The sequence below is a fragment of the Nothobranchius furzeri genome, chromosome 7 (assembly GCF_043380555.1).
Source record: "Nothobranchius furzeri strain GRZ-AD chromosome 7, NfurGRZ-RIMD1, whole genome shotgun sequence".
Taxonomy (NCBI): domain Eukaryota; kingdom Metazoa; phylum Chordata; class Actinopteri; order Cyprinodontiformes; family Nothobranchiidae; genus Nothobranchius; species Nothobranchius furzeri.
In genome coordinates this window covers 69,912,927-69,937,287 of record NC_091747.1, presented here as the reverse complement: position 1 = coordinate 69,937,287, position 24,361 = coordinate 69,912,927, and the positions used below count along the sequence as shown (strand labels likewise).

The 24,361-nt window shown below is 44.3% G+C and overlaps 1 protein-coding gene across 1 annotated transcript; it reads right to left on the bottom strand.

The window, feature by feature from the left end:
• Window positions 1–310: 310 nt before the first annotated feature.
• On the bottom strand, window positions 311–24,277 carry cfap52 (cilia and flagella associated protein 52). Its single transcript, XM_015954448.3, has 14 exons — window positions 23,549–24,277; window positions 21,250–21,449; window positions 21,041–21,177; window positions 14,799–14,927; window positions 14,604–14,703; window positions 14,345–14,461; window positions 12,532–12,632; window positions 12,227–12,397; window positions 11,309–11,454; window positions 11,028–11,173; window positions 9,024–9,175; window positions 4,458–4,557; window positions 718–829; window positions 311–596 (listed from the first exon to the last, which is right to left on the bottom strand). Exons 1-14 carry the CDS (start codon window positions 23,610–23,612, stop codon window positions 418–420), a joined length of 1,854 nt encoding a protein of 617 aa, XP_015809934.1. The 5' UTR covers window positions 23,613–24,277; the 3' UTR covers window positions 311–417.
• Window positions 24,278–24,361: the final 84 nt, after the last annotated feature.

The following is a 24,361-nucleotide window of genomic DNA, read 5'->3' as shown; positions in this document are numbered from 1 at the left end:
ACAACCGTTTGTGTTGATGCCCATTTCCCATTAGAGCATACTGTAAAGACACCCCCCCCCCCCCACCCCCACCCCGTGTCCCCCCCACTTCTAAAGTGAAAATTACGTCCATGGGTGTGTGAAATGGGTTATCCAGCATCATGTCGTTTTGCCGTGCAGCCCAACACCACGCACTGTTCATCTGTGGTTTTCTTTTATTGACACGTCTGTTACGGGCCTTAGAGAGGACAGGAACCCCCTAAACTCCATCACATCCTCAGCTGACCTGAAACAGTTATTTAAAAGGGTCTGAATACATGAATCAAACCACCACTGTTGGTAATTCCTTTATCTTCCTCTGAGCGTGAACTCACTACAACATCAGAGATGTCAAGCAACAATGTTTATAAAACAAAGAACAAAGAGTAAAGGTCTGATTTAAGAAGAGGGGTGAGGGAACTTCCATCGGATGATGCCTCCATCTGCACTGGTACTGAGCAGGACGCGGCTGTTGGGGCAGACCTTGATGCTGGTGATGCTGCCGCCATGAGCTCTGCCCACATGGGTCACAACACCTTTCACATAGTCCCAAACTCTCACCTGTTGGTCCTCTCCACCTGAACGAAGGTGGGAAACACATCAGTAACAGGAAATAAATCAGTGTCAGTGGTGGGAAAGGAAAACAAGGTCCTAGATGTTGTCAACAAGACACAAGAGTAAACGAGTAGATGGACACACCTGTAACAAAGTATTTGCCGTCCTGTGTGACATCCATGTCGTTGATAGATCCATACAGGGAGCCGTCCACCACTCTGATGGGAGAGTCCTCAAACACCATCCAGTAAACAATCTGAGAATCAGGCGCAGAACTTCTAAGCATTATGAGCTCGACATTCATTTTCAATGAGTCATGTGCGACAAAGTGATAATCGCGGGTCTCTGGCCTACTAAGCGAAAAGCGGGAAACGTGCGTGTGAAATTTAGCGCTCGTGCACGTGTCGTGCACAGGCGACCCAGCGACGCAATCCCAAAACGTCGATATATTTTCAACTTTTCATCGCTGTCGCTCAGACGAGGACCAATCAACGGAGGTTTCATTCACTGACCAATGAGCAGACAGGATGCTCCGTACACCTCCGAGCAAACATGGAGGAGAAGTTGATTATTATTATGTTTTATAGTAAAATCAGAAGTAAGATGTCACATAACTCTAGCAGCACCTTGTGAAACATCATATCTACCGCTTTATTAACTCTGAACCGCTTAAATAACCTTAATTCCCTCCAACCTGACACAGCCCAACAAAACAACGGAAGTTTCGATTTCGCCATGGAACAGAACGCGTAGACGGCTTTGCCGCTGCCGCGGATCGCCTCCCGTATGTCAGGTAATAAAAGCGACAGAGACGAATTTCGCTGATTGCGGTCGTTTGTCGCCTCCCGTGTGTCAAGCCCCTTAACCTTTAAACCTGACAGCTCAGAACCCAAGAGTCCAGAAATCTAACAATAAACCAGACAAGCTGATACAAGTTAAAGCTGCATGGGCAAATCCACAAAACAAGCTAGCTTTTGAACACAAACACAGAACAATCACCCCTCCCTTCGGGTATCTTCAATGGTTCTGCTTCCACCGGAACCAGAAACCCACATTGCCAGAGGAAACGAGATAGTGCTACACACCAGACGCCATTTTCTAGGTCCAAATATCTTTTGTTGTGGATGACTTCAAATTATGTTTTTCTTTTTGGGACTCTGGTAGTTTGTCCTAAAGCTGAAGTGGTAGCAGCCGGCTGTTTCTCCTTTACTGATATTACTGAGCAGAGAACCTCTCACACCAGTGGTGTTCTGCTACCATGGGGTCATTATGGTCTTTATTAGGGATGCTACCGATCCGATTCCATGATCGGAAATCGGTCCAGATCATGTGTTTTTGAAAGGATCGGAATCGGGAGAAATAAATCAGATTTAACCTTTTAAAATTCATTCTGAATTAGAGATTTTCAAATTGAATAAAAATGGCTTAGTTTTGATTTCAACAAGTCCCTCTACATCAGGGGTGGGGAACCCTGGTCCATCGAGGGCTATCCAGCATATTTTAGTTTCAACTCTGCTTCAACACACCTGATTTCAATCAGCAGGTGATTAACAGGCTCCTGCAGAGCCTGATGAGCTGCTGAACAGGTGACGCAACCACTGAATCAAAACTGTTGGAGCAACGACGTGCAGGATACCGGCCCTCGAGGACCAGGGTTCCCCACACCTGCTGTACATCAATAATATTTGTTTGGTAGTAACACTGAAGTGTCTGGTTTCAGTCATCTTTACTTTTACATTACGCCTACCGTGTAAAACTGTGGAAGACCAAAAAATGAGGGCAGAACCTGATATATTGGACTTTTGAGTCCTCGGATGTCATAACTGTCATCATAGTTCAGAGGTACCTTGGCGAAGCACAATCTGCCACCACATCCAGAAACTGTGTGGAGATAAACTCAACAAGGACGAAACATCTACTAAGCTACTTCCAGATGGTCAGAAACTCAGTGAGCGTGTTCGTGTGCAAAGCTCGTTGCTTGTGATAGAGCAGAGATGCACTAGAGTTAATGATACGCATTAGTAAAGCCACCATTTATACAGAGACTGGGACACGCCACAGTTAAGTTGATGACTTAGGAAAGTCCTTACACTGTAAAAATGATTTCTAAGAAAGTTTTAAAAAGGCCCATTTAGACATTTCTCTTTTTATTAGTTTAAAATAAATAACGCCAAAGGGGTAGGCAAGTGTTTCCTGGCTAGAATTCTTACAACTAGCAAAATAATCTAATTTTAGATGCATTTTGAAAGAATTTTAGCCAGGAAACTTTTGAATACATTGGTTTTTTTTTACTTAAAACGAGGAAAATCTTATCATATTTAGGAATATTTACCTCATTTTAAGAAATGCTATTTTCTAGAGAAGATTTTCTTTCTTTTTAGATTAAAAAATCTGGTAAAATATGCAAAAATGAGCCTTTTTTACTTTCTTAGAAATCAGTTTCTGCAGTAGCTATCCCAGCAGGACGATGCCAGGATTAATTTAGCAAATGTGTCTTTGTGGACAAAACATGCTCGTGTCCCATCCGTCCATCATGAAGAGAGAAATCTAACAAAGAAACCTGGTGTTTGACGAGCTGGGACACAGAATCCACCAACTAAACCAGAACCATTACCAGGATTTAAATGCATTAGGATGTGTATTTAACAGAATATTAAACACGCCTCTCACAATCTATCTTCCCATTTTATGAAGGCAGGCCTTGAATTGTGGACATGCAATCTCTAGGCATTGTAAATGGTAAATGTATTTGATATAGCACCTTCTAGAGTCCTGGAACTCCCCAAGGCACTTTACAACACCACCAGTCATTCACCCATTCACACACACATTCACACACTGATGGGGATGAGCTACATTGTAGCCACAGCTGCCCTGGGGCTCACTGATGGAGGCGAGTCTGCCGTACACGGGTGCCACCGGTGCCTCCGACCACCACCAGCAGGCAAGGTGGGTTAAGTGTCTTGCCCAAGGACACAACGACAGCGACAGACTGAGCGGGACTCGAACCTGCAACCTTCCGAGCAATAAAATAGACTTGAATTTCATATAAATCTAATGTTTTCTTGGACCCTTTCACTTGTCCTTTACAGGATCCAACAAACTCAAAAACACAGATTTCAGACAAGAGTCAGAATCACGATGCCGCACCCGTTATCTGAACCTCTGAATAAACTTCCACTCTAATCGTTCTTTATGGCGCCTTCCTCCATTTTCTGTCACTTGTGTTTAACTGTCCGCTCTGCCTCAGCGGCAGGCTGGGAGGTGGTGAGCGAGTGTGGCTGTTTGTTGTCTCACACAGAGCGCCTGTGTGTTGGAATGAGCAGATGGAGGATCTGGCTGGCACTCGGGTGGCACAGGCACATCCGCAGGAAGGCACCAACACCGCAGCACCCCCCATCGCCTTCTCTGAATACCTCAGACTCACTCCGGCGTTGCTCACCTCCACGCTGCAGCGTTAATCAGCACGACTCGTCCTCGCCTCTCAGCATGAGGGGACGGCGGTAATATGAGTGACTCATTCTACCAGAGCCAACCTCAGACCTTTATGTTAATCAGACATTAATCAAAAGGAGTGTTTTTTTAATTGCCCTAGTCATAAGCAGTGGGCACAATGGTTTCATTATGATAAGCAAGCTCTGATGGTGTGAGGTCATCGCTGCCTCTCCACACGTTTCTCTAACGCTCACTGGGTGGAGATTGAGGTGACAACAGCTTAATGAAGCCTCCAAATTGTGAGCGGTGACATTTTTTTCTGCCCCCTAACGAGGAAGATCCTGCTGATTATGAGCAAACACCAAAAACAGTGAAAGTACTTAGAGGCGACTGTGAGGGTGTAACCGTTGAGGCGGGAGCTACAGTTGTTGGATTCAGATTAAACGTACTTTGCTGTTGGTGCCGCTGGTGAGGATCTGGAATTCCTCTGGATGGTAGCACACGGTCCGGAGGGTGCTGGCTTTCATTAGTTTGATGCTCACAAGTTTTCTGAAGGAGAAGAAGAACCAATCAATCAGTAACAAGTGTTTTATTTTCTAATAAGAAACAAAATGAAACAATCAAATCAAACATTTTCATCTGATTTCTAAAAGGTAAGCCACGTAATATCTGCAGTGCAGAGATGAGCCCAAATCCATGATTTCACCTTCAGATGCTGTCCTCAAACATCCCAAACCGGATCAGAGACAGCATCAAGAATGTGAGCGCAGATCATGCTCTGGTTGTGTGGGATCGGATAGGGATGCACCGATACGATACCGGTATCGGCACCGATACTGATACCAGTAACGGTATCGGTAAAAGTTCACCGATACCAGGAACCGATACCAATGCAGTTGCTTGAAAATGGCTTCACTGTAACTTGTCATTTCTGTTCACCTAATATTTTAGTTTTGTGATGATTTCCATTCATATATTTTACTTTTTATCTACCTCACAGTCCTTTCCTGTTGAAAGCAGAGAAGAAAATTAAATCTGTATTCCAAATCATTGCATTTTTTTGTGTGGTAGAAGTATCGGTATTGGTAATCGGTATCGGCGAGTACTCAGATCCAAGTATCGGTATCTTATCGGTTTGGAAAAAAGTGGTATCGTTGCATCCCTAGGATCGGATATGCCCCATAGTCCTACAGTCGTGGCCAAAAGTTTTGAGAATGACACAAATATGGGGAATTGGAAAAGTTGCTGCTTAAGCTTTTAAAATAGCAATTTGCACATATTCCAGAATGACATGAAGAGTGAACAGATGAATTGCATATTGTGGCTACTAAGATTACAACTAAATCAATAATTTATAGGATCATCAAGACCTTCAAAGAAAGAGGTTCAATTTTTGTTAAGAAGGCTTCAGAGCATCAAGAAAGTCCAGCAAGCGCCAGGATCGTCTCCTAACGAGGATTCAGCAACGGGATCGGAGTGCCACCAGTGCAGAGCTCGCTGAGGAATGGCAGCAGGCAGGTGTGAGCGCATCTGCACGCACAGTGAGGCGAAGACTATTGGAAGATGGCCTGGTGTCAAGATGGACAGTGTTAGAGTTTTTTATATGTCACTTTTCTTAAACGTTCTTTTTAAGTGTTTATGCCCTAAATGTAAGTCTAAGTGTTCTGTTCTGCTGTGATATACTACGTCTTAATCTGCCCAGCAACAGGAACAGTCCTAGTTCCTGAGTGACTCAGCAGTTCTTGGCTGCTAGCAGCCTCCTCCATAAAAAGAGACTTCCTTTTTGGAATATCCCGCCTTAGCCTAGAAGCAACGCTGTTATTGGCTAGTGTAGGCTATGACGAATAGGTCTTTGTTCATTTTTTCCTCTCTCACAATAAAACCGCTGTGGTGGGGGTAGAGAGTCAGAGTAGGGAAGTGAGGTTCCGATCACGCTCTCTGTTCTCCGCTGCAGCGTATCAAATCTACCAATCTCCTCTGATGTGCTTTATTTTTGGTTAAAATATCCAACAGGCAGCAAAGAAGCATCAGGGCAGATTGATCTTCTGCAAAAAGTATGGTGAATGGGCAGCTGAGGACTGGGGTAAAGTCATATTCTCCGATGATGCCCCTTTCCGATTATTTGGGGCATCTGGAAAAAGGCTTGTCTGGAGAAGAAAAGGTGAGCGCTACCAACAGTCCTGTGTCATGCCAACAGTAAAGCATACTAAGACCATTCATGTGTGGGGTTGCTTCTCATCCAAGGAAGTGGGTTCACTCACAATTTCGCCCCAAAACACAGCCATGAATAAAGAATAGTACCAAAACACCCTCCGACAGCATCTCCTTCCAACAATCCAACAGCAGTTTGGTGAAGAACAATGCATTTTCCAGCACGATGCAGCACCGTGCCATAAGGCTCGGGGATCAAAACATTGACATTTTTGGTACATGGCCTGGAAACTCCCCAGATCTTAATCCCATTGAGAACTTGTGCACAAGTTCTCAATGGGATGCAATAGTCTATTTATGCAAGTCTATTTAAAACTGAAACTACCTTTGCTTATTATTAGGTGCTTCCTGGGCATCAATCCTGAAAGAGGTTCAAAGACCAAGAAGCGGACAACAATCAACCCTCATGTGAGCAGCCTTTTGAGGAAACTTGTGGACTTTGAATGGACATCAAAGTTTGTTGTTTTTGTTTTTTCAGCAGTAGTTGTTGGGCTCAGTGGAGTAGCCTAGTCGTTTTGTCATTTTTAAAGACAAATTTGCATTACCTGACCGCTTTTCGACATCACATCATCCTCTCTCCCTTCTTTCCTTATCTTACCACGAAGGCCTGATTTCCATCCTGTCCATTAGTTATTGTGTGACAGGTGCAGGTTTGCACCATTTCTCAGCAGGTTAAAGTAGCTTTTATGACTATCACAGGGTATCTGCAGGTTTAAGGGAGCCAACTTTAAGACTTTTTAAGACCTTTTTTAAGGCCACTTTGACCAAATTTAAGCTATTTTTAAAATTAAATAAGCTATAATTTTCAGCTATTGCCTGGAACCGGTGCTAACCACGTCGCAAACGTGGGATTAGCCATCCAGTTACCATTAAACTTGCACTTCCCCATGGCGCAAGCTCCCACTAGCTTAACCAGCTAATGTGCTCATCTAAAAATAGCCCCCTTTCACAACCAACTGAATATGTACGGTTCCGCTTACGCCAACATGGTACACAGAAAATGCTGAAGACTAACTAGAAATTCTGGAAAATTTTATAGAAATAAAAGAATCTTGTTTATTGGGTCTTTGAAAATGTAAGACCTTTGAAAGCTGTATGTAAGGAATATTTGTCATTTTTAAGGATTTTTAAGACCTTAAATTTGGAAAAGCTAATTTAAGACGTTTTAAGGACCGCGGATACCCTGCTATCAAGTCACATTTCTTGGATTCCGGCAGTTCTTGGCATCTGCTGTGTACTTAAAAATATATTTTTAATAAATATGCCATTGTGCTAACATTTACTTTACCTCAGAGTGGTTTGTAGGAGGGGGTACATACTTTAATGATTGTAAATTCACAGTAAATCTGCATTACTTTTACAGTAAATTACTGGACAATTTCCTCAGTTTGCATTGTATATTAACAGAAAATAACTGTGAACTTGTATATTAATTTCACAGTACACCCTGTAAAAGTACAGGGTCTTGTTGTAATGATGTACTGCAAAAGGTTGTAAATCCCCAGTAATTAACTGTAATATCACAATAATTGTTTTGTCAACACAACAGTAAAATTACAGTAAAAAGTTGTGCTTTTACAAGAATACCCTGCAATATTACATACAAAAAATACAGAGTATATTTCACAGTATATTACTGTATTTCTTACTGAGAAAGTCATGCAAAATTTATCCAATTATTTACTGTAAATTTACAACAAAAAATTTTACCGTGTGGTCAATCCTAAAGAGGCGGGTGGACAAACAAAAACCCACTAATTCTGACAAACTCCAAGAAGTGATTATGAAAGAGTGGGCTGCTATCAGTCAAGATTTGGCCCAGAAGTTGATTGAGAGCACGCCCAGTCGAACTGCAGAGGCCCTGAAAAAGAAGGGCCAACACAGCAAATACTGACTCTTTGCATAAATGTCATGTAATTGCTGATAAAAGCCTTTGAAACGTGAAGTTGTGATGTTCCTGAGCCGAGGTGAGTGACATCACCCCCATCTCACTCTATCTGACTGATTTTCCACAGGTGACAGCGGAGGGGGCCGCAGCTACAGAACATCTCCAATCAGGGACGCGGGTATAAAAGGAGGATGGTGACACCTCATTACGCCGGATGATTGCTCCTGTATAGGTAGTCCCAGCCACTCGTTCTTGTTTTGTGAACTCGTCACTCGAATATAGGATATTTTGGATTATTGAACTTGGACCGCTCTGATTACTCTTTGGATTACCCTGAAATCTGGATGTTGTTTGTTCTCTCCAGAATCCCATTCAACCTGCCTCAACTTGCTGTTTTAATGACTGGACATTCACACCACGTCCCATCCTCCTCTGCTGTGCCTGGTTGGATCCTTTCTGCTGTCTAACCTGTTTCCTGATCACCCCTGGACTAACTTGAGCTCACCTCGGCTTCCTCACCTCGTTCTCCCCGAACGTTTATGGACTCGAGCTACTGCTCACCCTCTCCACAGGACTTCCCTGTGCACCTTTTGTTCCAGTTAATAAATAAAGACTTTAATTTCATCCTACCTGCTCGTCGAGTCAGATTACTGCATGTCCTGGGTTAAACACATTCCACAAGACATGACAGAAGTGCTTGTAATCATATTTCAGTACATCACAGAAACAACTGAAACAAAGATCTAAAAGCAGTTTAGCAGCAAACTTTGTGAAAACTAATATTCGTGTCATTCTCTAAACTTTTGGCCACCCCTGTGCAGCACCCCTGTGCAAATGCTTTACGAGACACTGGACTGAAAAACCAAACTTCCGTGACCCTTGTTGGGGTGTGACAACCTTCAGGTGAACTACTCACACCAGGTCCCAGATGACGCAGGTGCCGTCCTGGCTGGCTGAGACACACTCCTTGTCATCCTTCGTGACTTTAACGCACAGGACAGCAGCTTTGTGCTCCTTCATGATCCCCAGCAGACGATGGTTGTGAGGTAGCAACTCCCAAACGTGCACCTGCAAACAGAAAGCACAAACTCCTTCACCTTCATCTGACTTCTGATTTCCAACTGGTTTAATACCAAACAGAGCATCCATGGGTCTCTCTCTATGCAAATGCTGTGTGTGAAAGGGATTTACATGAATACAGTTGGAAGGGCCAGGGTTGGATCATGGTGATGCAAAACATTCAAAGATGCATCAGCAAAGTAGAAACTACTGAATGAAGCACCCAAGCAAAACTAACGTGTACTGCAAAAGCTAAAATCTAAACAGAATTTTAAAAAATCTAATCAAGTATATAAAAGGACATCTTTTTCAGGAGCTGAAAGCTAATCTCATCCATGAAACTGTTAAACCAACGTTAGCTCAGAATCCTTACGGTGAAGTCTGTGTTGCATGCCTTCGTCCTGTCCCGGCTGGACTACTGCAACGCTCTGTATGCTGGTCTGGCCCAGTGCACGGTTGCACGGCTCCAGTTTGTGCAGAACTCTGTGGCTAGGTTCCTGACAGGCACTAGATGTCGAGAGCACATTACCCCAGTGCTGGATGCTCTGCACTGGCTCCCGGTAAAATATCGAGCCAAGTTTAAAATCTTAACTCTCGTTTATAAGGCCCTCCAGGGCAGTGCCCCCTCGTACATTACTGCGCTTTTGAACAGGTATGCTCCATCTCGGTCTCTTCGCTCAGCCGAGCAGGAACTTCTGGTGGTCCCCCGGTCGAAATATCGATCGAGGGGTTGTCGTGCTTTTTCTATTTTGGCTCCAACTCTGTGGAACGAATTGCCACTGAGCATTAGCAGGCACCATCCCTTCAAGTCTTTAAGTCTCGTTTAAAGACTCATTTTTATTTGATTGCGTTTTAGCGCTAGGGTCATTTGAATTGCCCTGACATTATGGTTTTAACTATTCTTCTTTTTAACCCAGATGCTTGATTTTATTTTGTCCAAAATTAGTTTTTTTATCGATTAGTCTTATTCCGATATCTCTCTTTATCTGTAATAGTGTTTGCTTGATATTTTATGATTTTATGTTTTTATCCTGCTTTTATGCCCATGTACTGGGAATGTTTTTCCTTTAATGATGCTGTTCAGCACCTTGGGCTTCCGATAATGTTGTAGAAGGTGCTATACAAATAAAATTTGATTGATTGATTGATTGATTGAAGTCCAGAGGAGGCTGCATCATACGGTGGTTCTGGCCCCAACAAGGTCACGAAAAAGGGTCAGAGTTGAAACACTGATAGAATCGACTGCATTCGCTGTGCCAAGTCGCCCGAACCAGTTGCTAACATGTTGGCTAATAGGAATACGATTTCCTGTTTGTGACATCAGGTTAGTGTTTGATGAACCCGAAGTAGGAACAACTTTGTTATTATCTTTCGTTAAAAGGAAGAAAAAAAAGGTAATGCTAAACACAACACAACGAGCCAGCAGTGGCGTGTCCAGATCTTTTAAAATGGGGTGGCCAAGGTGCGGCACAACTTTTTGCATGGGTGGCACCAATGGTTATGCTTTTTTTGTTTTACCCCCAAGCTTTTTGTGGACAATGAAAAGCCTATTTAAAGGTAAATTAGTGTGGTGGCACCTGGGGTGGCCAGTCAGATTCCAAGGGCGGCATGTGCCACCCCAGGCCACTCCCTGGACACGCCCCTGCGAGCCAGTGGGAACCAAGAACAGAGGGTGTAATATAGTATGAGATGCTGGGGAGGGCTGATTAACAAACACAGAGAAGGTGTGAGTAATGAGCTGAAGGCAAGGCCTCTGGAGGAGAAAACACAGGGAGGAGCAGAAGACAACAAAGCTCATCATCTGTGATGGCATTAGGAGCTGAACATTAAAGGTTGTGAGTCAGCGTCAACACACACGGACCTCTCCTTGGCCACCTCCACTGATGATCCTTCTGCCGTCTCTAGTTCCAGCGATGGCTGTCACGCCCTGCTTGTGGGCACTGTGAATGGTGTGCATCAGACGTCCAGTTTCCAATGTAAACACACGGATCTTACCATCATCCCACGCTAAAAAAACAAGTTAAAACTGTGTTTAGCATCGGGGGGGTGAATCAGCTCAGTAAAGGAATAGCTTTGATAGGAAGCAGAGCTCCATGTATGATTTAGAGTAGAGCAGCACAAAGACTTGTTACTGGGTCTCACCACTGATGATGCTGCTTCCATCAACCATAAAGTCCAGGGCGTTGCATGTCACGTGAGGCACAGTGATGCACAGAACCTCTTTGGGTTTCTTAACGGACCACAGCCTGATGTCATTAGAGCACGTTGCAAACAGCTCAGATGTTCCACTGCAACAAAACAGGAAGACAGACACTTGGTCATGTGGTCTTAGGGTTTAATCTGAGAAAAGGAAATTCAGTATTTTTGCAGACCTTGTGTGTGTGTGTGTGTGTGTGTGTGTGTGTGTGTGGCCCTCTTGTGAGGTGTGTGTGTTTGTCGCCCTCTTGTGAGCATAACAGAGAAAATGCGGTACAGGTACAGAGGGATAAAACCTCACAAACAGCCCTCTTTATACAGGATATTCCATCTATTTTGTTACTAGGTAGAAACACCTGGTGCAACTAAAAACAACTGCTGATTGGTTCTTTTCAGTGAAGCTGAACACACACTGAGAAGCTGCTGATGTCTCGACATTAAAGAGATAATTAGGATGTTTTGACATCAGTTTTTGGTTTAAACTGATGAATAACTCACTTACCCAATGGTCTTAGCTTAGATGATGAGTGAATGGCTGGTGTTTGGCTGCCATCTTAACACCCTTTTTAAAAGTAAGTTATCTTCTCTATCTGCACTTGGACTAGCATTTATGTCACGCGTCCTTTAAGATACGAACTCTGTTTCTTCAAACTGAGACCGTGTAAAAAGGTAAAGATTGTCATTATTTTTTACTTTTGTACAGAAACACACTTCAAAATGTACAAAATGCCCATTGCTGTCTATGTTCCATCACTCTGGTGAGTGTCTGATTTCAAATTTCAAAGGAACAGCAGATGACAAATGTCTGTCAGTGCTGATGGGTGTGTGTGAGTCCCCCAGCCTGAACGCCTCTCTGCCACTTACGAAGGGATGGCCACGTCTCTGACAGCACTGCTGTGGCTGGAGGAAATAGCCTCAGCTGTGAAATCCTCCAGACTGAAGCGGTACATCTGAGCAGCCTCTGTACCAATGAAGAACTGCTGCTCCTCATCACTTCCAGTGATGGAGGTCACCCCCTTTTCCAGCTGAACCTTCCTAATGTGGGGTGGGGAAGCAAAGAGGCAAGAGATGCAAAATAACACTAAATAAAACCAAACGTTGCATCATGTGATGCGTTGTTGCACACGCTTGTGAGGAAATGGCATTGATGGTGCAGGTGTGAGACTCACTTAAGAGGTTTGAAGCTCGTTTTGGAACATAAAGCTAACACGCCAGCTCCAGAACCCACAAGTAGGTCTCCGGATTTTAGGATCTTGACAACATTGACACCCTGTAGAGAAAAGGCCAAAGCAAGAACAAGTTCCATTGTCCATTAAACAAGTTCCATTGTTGTGACGTTGTAGAGGAACTTTTCAAAGTGCTCATACAAGCACGTGCTTTCTGACACCAAACTCAGAGAAAACCAAGGGGAAACTCCTGGCCTGCCAAAACTGAAGCCAGTGATTTAAATTGCAGTTCAACCCTCCTCCACTAGGGGCTGGCTCCAGAAATGAGCCAGTTCCCACCGACTCCCATGTTAAAAATGTGAATTTAACAGCAGAAATAAAATGAAGTTATGAATACTTGGCCCGAGCAGTCAGCCCGGCGTCAGCTCTGGTTAGGGATGGGTACCGAATTCGGTACTTTTTAAGGCACCGACCGAATTCCACAGTACCGACCGAGCACCGATTCACGTCATTTCAAACGGTGCCTCGTTTCGGTACCCGTCCTTCATAACGAGAACTTGCCAAGACAGCTGCGCGTGCGCAAGAGCGTTATGTCGTCGCTCGCTGCGAACCAGTTGTAAACAGAGCAGCATGGTAGAAAGAACGCACGCTAAAGCTTGGGTCCACTTCACTAAATGTGATGGGTAACTGGGTGATGATGAAACCAGCGACAACGATCTAAGTGAGACATCCTCATCTTAATCTGCTCCGGTAGGTAAATAAAATGTTTAAGATAACGTTAGCTTGATATATTAGCTTCCATTTCGCTAAGGTGCGTTCGCTTTCTCCTCAGAACTCCGAATTTCTGACTAGAAGAACATGAACGTGCTCTAAAGTTTGGCTTCACTTTACTAAATGTGACGGGTGATTGGGTGAAGATGAAACCAGCGACAACGATCTAAGTGTGAGGCATCATCGTTTTAATCTGCTCCAGCAGTTAAATAAACTGTTAAAGATAACGTTAGCTTGATATGTTAGCTTCCATTGCCACCATTGTTATCAGCTAATGGTGCGTTCGCTTTCTCCTCGGAAATTCTAACTTCCCAGTAGGAAAAATCAAATTGTAAAAGACAGCAAAAGGAATGAAGATACACAGTAAATTTAGTTCACAGTAAAGATGTTTGCTTCAGTTTAATTATCAGCTTATAAAACTACAAGGACGATGTTAAAATACAAACAGTTGAATGTTATTTATCGTGATATTTATCAAATATTGTTATATATTGAGAAAAATATATATTTAATTATAAAAGAGAATTAAAATAATAAACACTCAAAAGTATCGAAAATTGGTACCGTTAAGTACCGGTATCGATTCGTAGGTACCGGGAATTAGTACCGGATCGATTCAAATGTCAAAGGTACCCATCCCTAGCTCTGGTTTTGTGCACAGTTAACTCCGGTTGTAGCTAGGTTGCTACCTCCGTTAGCTTAGCTCCCACCTCCGCGTTAGCTTTGGGTTAGCTTCAGGTTAGCTTGTAGCTCGTTCGACCGCGTGTCGTCAGTTGATCCCAGCCTTACAGCCCCACCCTCAGCTCCTCCTCTCTTCCCTTTTGTGGAATTGTCTGGGCTTGACGGAACCTGTGACACGGTCAAAACGGCGGTGGTGGCCACCTCCCATTTCTCCTCAAAAACATGTTACTGGAGTCTATGGAAACCCATTGTCCAATATGTCGATGGTTGCATCAGCATTATGTCAGAAACAGGCAGCATGGAGACATACAGCTGCTAAAAGTACCAGCATGCAGCTCAGAGAGGACTGGCTGTGGGGACCTACCAGGCTCAACGGCCCTATAACTGGACCAGAGTTACTCAGAAGCGCTGACTTCAGGTTGATTTTCATTATGTCTCCACTTGTTGTTCCACAGAAAAGGAACTGATCGTCCTCCGAAATCTGCAGTAACAAGGATGTTCAGTGTGGCACACATTTGTCCATTTCAGCAATAACTAATTCTTTATAACAAAGAGTTTTATTCCTACGTGTGCTGCTGGAAACAGGGTGGATCAATAAAGGTAAACAAGTCGAAGCTTCATACCTCCAAACATTTCACTATCCTCTTCAGCTTGCCGGTGTTACATCCTGTGGGATGGATCTTTCTGTCGGTGAGATTCAGCTTCCAAATTTGTATTGTTCCGCTGCACAAAGAAACTTGAGATAAATGTTCCAAAAACACGCAGCAAAATAAAACTCCATCCACGTAAAACGTCCATAAGAGAGAGAAATCAGTCACCTCCCAGCAGAAACGAAGAAGTCATCGTTGGTGTTGAAGTATTGTAGCGTGAGGCAGGGTTCAGAGCTGCGGAGCAAAGCTGAACTTACACAGATCGGAAGCTTGGTCTCGATATTCCAAACCACTATTCTGGAAACACAGAGCGAACACACACTACATCTCTATGGATGAAATACAGTGTTTATATTTATTTAGTTGGCAGACGCTTGTATCCAAAGTGACTTACAATTTCTAACCTGTAGGGCATGTTGTGATCTGTGGGGGAAACCGGAGAACCCGGAGGAAACCCAGGCATGCATGGGGAGAACACGCAACTCCACGCAGAAAGGCCGCAGCCGAGTTTCGAACCTGCGACCTTCGTGCTGCGAGGCAACAGTGCTAACCACTGCGCCACCATGCAGCCCAGTGTCACCAGAATATGACTTTTTTTAGACATTGAATTTTTATTCTGTGAAATTATGTATTTTAATTTTTTTACTTAAAATAAGCCAAATTATTTTCCTCAAAAAGTCAACTGCAGAATTTCATATAAAAATTTCATCAGCAGAAATTCAATGACAAATGAGGTGGCCTCTTGGTGACCTAAGCCAAAGCAATCGTCACTCGATCGAGTCCAGTGGCTTTTAACCAATCAAATTACGCTTCACTGGTCACGTGACACCAGTGAGGTGTCAACTCAATCGAGTGATGATTGTTTTGACTTGGGTCACCAGGTGGTCATTGAATTGTTGCTGTTAAATTTTTACAGATAAAATTTTTACATTGAAATTCAGTTGTTGAATTTTCGAAGATTGATATCTTCAGTTGAATTTTTATAAATGAAATTTTTACTGGTTTAACATACTGTAAGTAAAAATTTTAAATTCACTATTTCACAGAAAAAATATTCTATGTCATGAATTCAATGTCTAAATTGAAGTCAAAATCTTGTGAGAATGTATTTCTTCCACACATCTGAAGGGGCGGAGTTACATATAGGGACCGGTGGCGCCAGTGCTCGGCAGCCTCGCCTCCGTCAGTGCGCCCCAGGGCAGCTGTGGCTACATTGTAGCTCATCCCCACCAGTGTGTGGATGTGTGTGTGAATGGGTGAATGACTGATTGTGTTGTAAAGCGCCTTGGGGGGTTCCAGGACTCTAGAAGGCGCTATATCAAATACAGGCCATTTACCATTTACCAAAACCTAGGGTGTTTCTCAATGTCAAGGAACCTTGCCTTGATGTCTTGGCCCCGCCCTGGCTGCCTAGGAGATACGTCATCGGGAGCCGCCAAGACGTGTTCCAATGTTCTTTTTCTACCGAGATGTGTGTTCTCCGTTTGTTAGCCATTTAGCTAGCCGAACGAGGATACATGGGAGGAGTCTTGTCGCCTAGCCTTGGTCAAAAATTACCCAGAATATACAGCGGTATTTTCAAAAGGATGGCGTACCAGAAGCCGGCAGCTACTTCGGGGACAATTTTCAAGTTTAAAAGTATGTCAATTAATTTAAAATGTTTTTTTTAGATCCAAAGAAGTTACCTGTTGTTGGTTAGTTGCTTAGTAGTTGCAGCTTCGGTGGCTAGCAGGGAGTAACTCACTTATATATTTAATTTAATAAACATATACACAATTTAAAAAGTAAAAGACTCACTATATATTTATATTGAAACTAATACGTACATAAAAAATATAACGTTATCTCCCGTGTCACGTGACGTTACGTGACCGCCGTGGAAGCCGCGGTCACGTGATTTATGTCTGTTCCATTTAACAGTTTTCTTTGACCAAGGAAGGACCGTGTCCTCGTAAGCAAGGCGCCTTGAAATTGAGAAACACGCCTAGATTATGCTTCTGTGTCTGCGTCAGTATGGAGACATGCAACACCATTATCCGTCCTTTAGAGCCTGCTGGAGAGCTCTCGCAAGGGCGGACAGAGTCGAGCCCACTTTTCTACACATCCGTCGGATGAGACGGAGAACGCAAGCTTGCGATTGGTCATGAAAATGCTTTTGTCAACAGCACCGTCATTGGGCTCTCAAAAACATGAGAAGAACTGAAGATATCTAGCGACAGACACGGAGCAGCGTGAAGTATACCTCAAGGAAAACCTCTATAAATATGAACGTTTTATTCACCCGTGACTGGAGGAGTAAAAAAATATGCAGCAAGTGTTTTATTTGTGGATGAAAATGACGGAATATTTGGTTTTAGAGGTGATGAGCGCATGGAGAGGTGGAGCAGAATGAGAGACAAATTTGTCCGTGTTAAAAAGTTTCTGAAATACAAAAATCACAATATGTACACATTAGTAAATACACTTTCCTGGACCATCCGGACCACAAAACAGCGCAACATCCTCTGTCGTCCTGGTGGGGAATTGCTTTGCAACACTCTGAAGGAGACGAAGAAGTCCCAGAGCAAAACGTCTCTGTCAAAGTGTGTATGTCTCTCCTTCGTGGAGATCTCGTCTCGTCTCGTCTTCCTCCGCTTATCCGGGTCCGGGTCGCGGGGGCAGCATCCCAATTAGGGAGCTCCAGGCCGTCCTCTCCCCGGCCTTGTCCACCAGCTCCTCCGGCAGGACCCCAAGGCGTTCCCGGACCAGATTGGAGATGTAACCTCTCCAACGTGTCCTGGGTCGACCCGGGGGCCTTCTGCCGGCAGGACATGCCCGAAACACCTCCCCGGGGAGGCGTCCAGGAGGCATCCTGACCAGATGCCCAAACCACCTCAACTGGCTCCTTTCAATCCGGAGGAGCAGCGGTTCTACTCCGAGTCCCTCCCGAATGTCCAAGCTCCTCACCCTATCTCTAAGGCTGAGCCCGGCCACCCTACGGAGGAAACTCATTTCGGCCGCTTGTATCCGCGATCTCGTTCTTTCGGTCATTAACCAAAGCTCATGACCATAGGTGAGGATTGGGACGTAGATCGACCGGTAAATCGAGAGCCTGGCTTTCTGGCTCAGCTCCCTCTTCCCCACGACAGATCGGCTCAGCGTCCGCATCACTGCAGACGCCGAACCAATCCGCCTGTCGATCTCCCGATCCCTCCTACCCTCACTCGTGAACAAGACCCCGAGATACTTAAACTCCTCCACTTGAGGTAGGACCTCTCCCCCGACCCGGAGGTGGCAAGCCACCCTTTTCCGGTCGAGAACCATGGTCTCAGATTTGGAGGTGCTGATCCTCATCCCAGCCGCTTCACATTCGGCCGCGAACCTACCCAGCAAGAGCTGAAGGTCAGAGCTGGATGAAGCTAGGAGGACCACATCATCCGCAAAAAGCAGAGACGAGATTCTCCTGCCACCAAACTCGACACACTCCACACCACGGCTGCGTCTAGAAATTCTGTCCATAAAAGTGATGAACAGAACCGGTGACAAAGGGCAGCCCTGGCGGAGTCCAACCCTCACTGGGAACAGGTCCGACTTACTACCGGCTATGCGGACCAAACTCACGCTCCTCTGGTAAAGGGACTGAATGGCCCTTAACAGAAAGCCACCCACCCCATACTCCTGGAGCGTCCCCCACAGGGTGCCCCTGGGGACACGGTCATAATCCTTCTCCAAATCCACAAAGCACATGTGGATTGGTTGGGCAAACTCCCATGCCCCCTCCATCACCCTTGCAAGGGTATAGAGCTGGTCCACAGTTCCACGGCCAGGACGAAAACCACATTGCTCCTCCTCTATCTGAGATTCAACTATCGATCGGACCCTCCTCTCCAGTACCTTGGCGTAGACCTTTCCAGGGAGGCTGTGGAGTGTGATCCCCCTATAGTTGGAACACACCCTCAGGTCACCCTTCTTAAAGATGGGGACCACCACCCCGGTCTGCCACTCCCTAGGAACTGCCCCCGATGACCACGCAATGTTGTAGAGACGTGTCAACCATGACAGCCCTACAACATCCATAGCCTTGAGATACCCAGGACGAACCTCATCCGCCCCCGGGGCTCCGCCGCTGTGTAGTTGTTTGACTACCTCAGCAACTTCTGCCCCCGAGATCGGACAGTCCATCCCCAGGCCTCCCGGCTCTGGTTCCTCCTCGGAATGCGCATTGGTGGGATTGAGGAGCTCCTCAAAGTATTCCTTCCACCGTCCGACTATAGCCTCAGTTGACGTCAGCAGCTCCCCATCCCCACTGTAAACAGTGTGAGCGAGTTGCTGCCTTCCTCTCCTGAGGCGCCGGACAGTTTGCCAGAACCTCTTTGGAGCCGATCGATAGTCTTTCTCCATGGCCTCACCAAACTTCTCCTTCGTGGAGATGATGCAGAAAAATAAACTAGGCTTAAGAGTGGCGAGCGACCCCTCTAGAGTTAATAAATATTTAGACTTCATGCATTCATGTCTATACATCAAATCATCTACTGATTCATTGAGAGATCTCTTAAGTTTTTATTTACTTCATTTACAAAAGAGAAAACAACCAGTAGGCTTTGGTCACTGGACCTGAGGGACCTGCTGGGAGTGTAAAGATTGAGAAGATCACCAATGTAAGATGGTGCTTGTCCATATAAGGCCCTAAAGACCAGAACCAGGATCTTTAAATGAACCTGAAGTTGACCGGCAGCTAGTGAAGCTGGAGGAGAAGCAAGCTGACCAAGAGAGTCTCTGGCTTTGGGAACCAGCTTGTCTGGGGCACAGATGAGGACCTCAGTCTTATCTTCATTCAGCTGTAGAAAGCTCCCAGCCATCCAGGTTTTGATAGAGTCCAAGCAGGTGTGAAAAAGCTGCAGCTTAGACATCTCATGGGGCTTAAAGGACATGTATGGTTGGATGTCATCTGCTAAAAGATGGTAGAAGATTCTGTTAAAGGAGCTCAGGATGTGCTGAAGAGGAAGTAGATAGAGGAGGAAGAGCAGAGGCCCCGGCACAGAACCTTGTGGGGCACCATGGGTGAGGGAGGTGGTGGAGGACCTAAACTTGGAGACTGTCACAGAGAAGGAACGCTCAGAAAGATAAGAAGAGAACCACTCCAGAGCAGTTCCTGATAGGCCTACCCAGTCTCTCAGCCTCTCCAGTAGCAGGTGATGGTCAACAGTGTCAAAGGCTGCAGTCAGGTCCAACAGGACCTGAACAGAACAGTCCCCTGCATCACTGTGAGTCAGAAGGTCATTAATCAATCAATCAATCAATCAATCAATTCTTTATTAATCCCAGAGGGAAATTAGAGTTTCAGTACACACAATTCAGGTCGGGTTTTCACAGCATCTGTCTGCATTCCTTCGTGGGGGTTTTAGTTGCTTGCAGCTCAAGGCCACCAGGGCGTCACATTCAGATAACAAGACTTTGTTTGGGTCAGGCTGAGATAATTTTCCTCTCTGCCTTCAGTCTTTAAACTGATCATTTCCAGTCCTTCAGTGAAGCCAATTTTGGGTTTTAAACTTGTCCATACCGTCCGGTGACTCTCTCCGAGATGACATCCATTTTGCGCACTAATACCGGTATCGCAGCTAGAACATTGTCCAGCTTACGATTCACCTCGAGTAACGTCCTAGTCTGAGAAGTCTCCACACGGACGGTGCTTTCCGTGGGTACGGGTCGCCCTCCAATCGCTCCCGACTTCCCAATTTCCAGAAAACCAGATATCCTCCCACTCCAATCAGGAGAAATCCAGTGATCATCAGACCAAATATCAACACGTCTTCGATGTCCTCAATGGACTGCTGGGAGAGGCATACGATCTTCCACTCCTTCCAGGAATCCAACATATATCCCACTGGTTGTGTCCCCTGTGGACATGTGGGAGCCCTCTGCTCCATTCTCATTGTTGAAAAATCTTATTGATCGCATTGAATGGCCAGTTTATCAAATCCATGGTTAGTAAAAAAAAATTGAGTTTTTCAGCAGAAATGCAGAGAAGCACTCTGTGGGCAGACAGGACAAAGAGCCTTGGGGAAAAAAGATAAGGGAGCAACAGAGGGAAGCGTCTGTACTCCGCGAGGTTCTGAAGTGATTTAGAGGCCCTAAGAAGAGCTGGTTCAATGGAATGAGCTCAGAGTGTGATACACTCTAATCAGCTAATGAATCCAAATCACCTGCAAACTGTTCCTGAGACTTTAGATGGTCTCTCAGTCTAAACTGGATTACTGACATAAATAAAATCTTCACTTCTAATTTCACCTGCATACCTGTTCCGTATACCTGTCACTGCTACTAAAATAGAAACCAATAGATATTCTGTTCTAGCATTTACCATAAAAATCGTGACTGTAATATTTTCCATGATCCTGCTGCTCATGTTCATTGGGAGGGTGTTTATTTACCTGTTGTCATCCGGACCCCCCAGGGACACCAGGTACTTGTCACTGGGAGAGAAGGCTACTGCTTCAACCGTAGTCTTGTGAAGATCCAGTTTGGCGTGGATTCCTCTCTCAGCGTAGTTCCAGATGATTATTGTTGCCTTTAAAAACACAAATACATTAAAAACACAAAATTTGAATGTTGTTATGAATGAACCTAAAGTTCTGGTTACCTTGGAGCCTACAGAGCTGACTTGGCCCGAGGCAATGTACGATCCACTTTTGGACACCGACAAGCAGGACACGCTGCTCGTGTGTCCGAGCAGGATCTGCTGTTTCCCATCGGAGATGTTCTTCAGAATCACCGTACATCCCAGAGGATAGATTAGGAACTCCCGGTCCGGATGGACTCTCAGTCCAGAAAACACATGTCCTTATCACATCCAGAAAACACATGAGAACTAAAACACAAAGTAGCTTAGCAACAGACATGTTTGGATTGTTCCATGATGCTTCTAACTTCATCACTTCATCCTCAACTCTGACTCTAAACGTCCTGTTGTGCTTTGTCTCCAAAGCAGAGATGTTCTGAATCAGAACATCTTTAAAAATGTTTCATGATTTTATAGCAAAGTTCACATTAGCTGTCTTATAATCTGTACCATGTTCAAGGAATGCATTTGCAGTGGTCTAGTAGTAACGAATGCCTTGTAAGTCGTACTCTGGGGAAAAAATCCCAGTTCACCATTGTCAGGAACTAGAAGTGACCCACATCACAGCTGAGCTTCAGACGACACGATTTGGAGTCTTATTTCCTGATATTTGTACATCTCGCCTCTGATTGGATAACAGCTATACAACTCTACCACTGACTCAGTTTGCAACATAGATGTTTTATCTCCACAAATACAACCCTGGAGGAGTCCTGCTGTGTGGTGGAGCTGCTAATGCTAACGGTTAGCTCCTACTAGCCGAGACGTTCTCTGCTGTTGTCCTTTGTCGGTTCATTGTTGTGAGTCAGAGTTGTTTTGTTCCCTCGTCAGGTTCTTGTCTTTGTGCTCATTGTTGAGTTTTTTTTTTTTTTTTTTTTGGCTTTCAGTTTTTTGGATTTGATTCCTGCATCCAAGTTATTTTGTTTTCCACCTTAATAAAAGGATTTTACCTTTTTTCAACTGCCCTTGCCTCGAGTCATTCTGGGCTTCTGCGTTTTGGGTCCTACCTCCTCCTGCTCAGAGTGACACTGGTAGTGATATGCAGCTGGCGGGGTCGGAGTTCGGTTGAACTTCTCCGGTAATCCAATATCCGTTCTCGTAGCCGTATCCCAGAGAAAAAACAAATCTGGCCAACTAGTAGAGGCTTCAGAAGCTACATCTGATTGATGACACGTTGTTCTCTGCTATAACGCTAACGCAGAAACGGCGGAGTCAGGTGTTGTTTACTACAGCTGTTTCAGCAGAGCTCCATGTGAAACGTCACCAGCTGCCCAGAGCTTAGACCGGAAGTTAGTTCCTGTTTTTCCCTCGCCGGTCACAAACATCAGATTTTCTTACGATTCCAGCCGTCAAAATCCAAACACCTTTATCAGCTAAGGTTTTAATACACATTTACACATGCTGTTCAAACGAATTTTGCCTCTGGCCGTTATCTTTAAATGAGTGAGTGAACCCACTACCAAGGATGAACTCTGCTAACTTTAAAAATCAGCTGCTCTAAATAAGCATGAAGGTCAGAGAGGAGCTCTAGGTGGACATGGATAAAGGAACTGTAATGTAGAGGTAACGTAGGGCAGGGCCAACGTTAGCAGCTGTCATACGGTCCATTTGAAATGTTTGACTTTCATTTAGCTTGTTATGTGACAGGTTAGAGCACAGTCTCATGTTAGTTTTGTCATGAGAACATTGAGATACCTCACATACTGATGGCATCAAAAATTAACTTTTTTTTCAAAATAAAGAATAATTTTAATCACAATTGAAATGTACAATCCTAGAAAAACCTCGTCCCATCAATGTGCACGTCCTGTTCTCACTGATTGGATAGAAATCCTTCCATGAAACTATGTGTGTGTCCGTGTGTGAGCGCACACATGGGCGTGATGTGAACTGGTGTTGTGGTTTTGCACTGACGTAACCATCTTTACGCTGACAAAAATGTAACTAAGTAACTTTTACTTTGAGTACATGTTATTTACGATACATTTTACTATTGAGTAAAAATTTAGACAAGTACTTTTACTTGTACTTGAGTAAAAAATGATCAAAGTACTGGTACTCGTACTTAAGTAGGAAATTTTAGTACTCTTTCCACCTCTGCCACTACACGTCTACAATACTATAACACACTTATTTGTACAAATTATCAGCAAAAAAAATAAAAAAAACGTTGATTTTGGTGTGACTTGCTCTTTAAGCTTCTGCAAGCTGGCGTTCGTACTTACACCACAAGGGGGCAGCATACAGACGTTATGTTGGTTCTGAAGAGGTGGGTTTTTATATTCTCAGAAGAACACATGAACTCGTGGGTCAAACTTACCGCTGAAGCCGAGAACGTTCTCCACCTGCAGCTGCGGGACGTCCTGAACCTCTTCAGCCATCATGGAGGAACTAGAGCAGCTCTGTCTCTGAAAAACGCTTCAAACGAGCCGTTTTCCGCCAACAACACTCAGTTTAACGCCTGTTTGACTCCTGTCACACACAAACGGTTGCCTAGAAACAGCCGCTGCAGCGTTGTTTGCCGCGTTCAGGGGCTGTCGGAATTCACCAATTATCATAGAGAAGCAGGTAGACAGATACGTGTGGAGTTTTAAATGCATAATTACAACAGAGCTGATCTATCTTGTGCAAGTTTGTCTATGACGCTTAGCCCTACACAAGTCAAAAATACGGAGCAGAGGAGCTTGTTTACTTACATCAGCTTTGATATGAAACTGTTTATTATTCACATATTTAGGAAAAGTGAAATTGACATAAGCTTTTAAAACCATGTTTAAAATATCTCACCATAAAGTGCAGAAAAGTGAGACAGATATTTGTTTCTTTCTCTAGAATATGGAGGACTTTTTCTGCCAAAGTAAACAATAAACGTGGAAATACAATTTAAAATAAACAAATAAGGACTTAAATATATCCTTTTATTCCCCACGTTTATTTATTTATTTTTATTTGGTAGCAAGTCTTCCACACTAGTAACTCATCAGTGATCATGTTCACCATCTGTGGCTGTTTGAGATGTTCCTACTGCGGTTGTTGTAGCTTATGAATACTGCCATGAAACACGGAATACTTTTGATCTAATCTAGGAAAACTTAATCCGTATGGCTGTTTAGCGTGAAATGTGAAAAGTTAA

Bases quoted from the DNA above. Each gene is read 5' to 3' on its own strand.
- cfap52 (XM_015954448.3), bottom strand. From the start codon at position 23,612: ATGATGGCTGAAGAGGTTCAGGACGTCCCGCAGCTGCAGGTGGAGAAC. The intron at 21,450-23,548 runs GTAAGTTTGACC...GGATGTGATAAG, and splicing joins GAACGTTCTCGGCTTCAGCG to GACATGTGTTTTCTGGACTG. The intron at 11,174-11,308 runs GTGAGACCCAGT...TTGTTTTTTTAG, and splicing joins TGGAAGCAGCATCATCAGTG to CGTGGGATGATGGTAAGATC.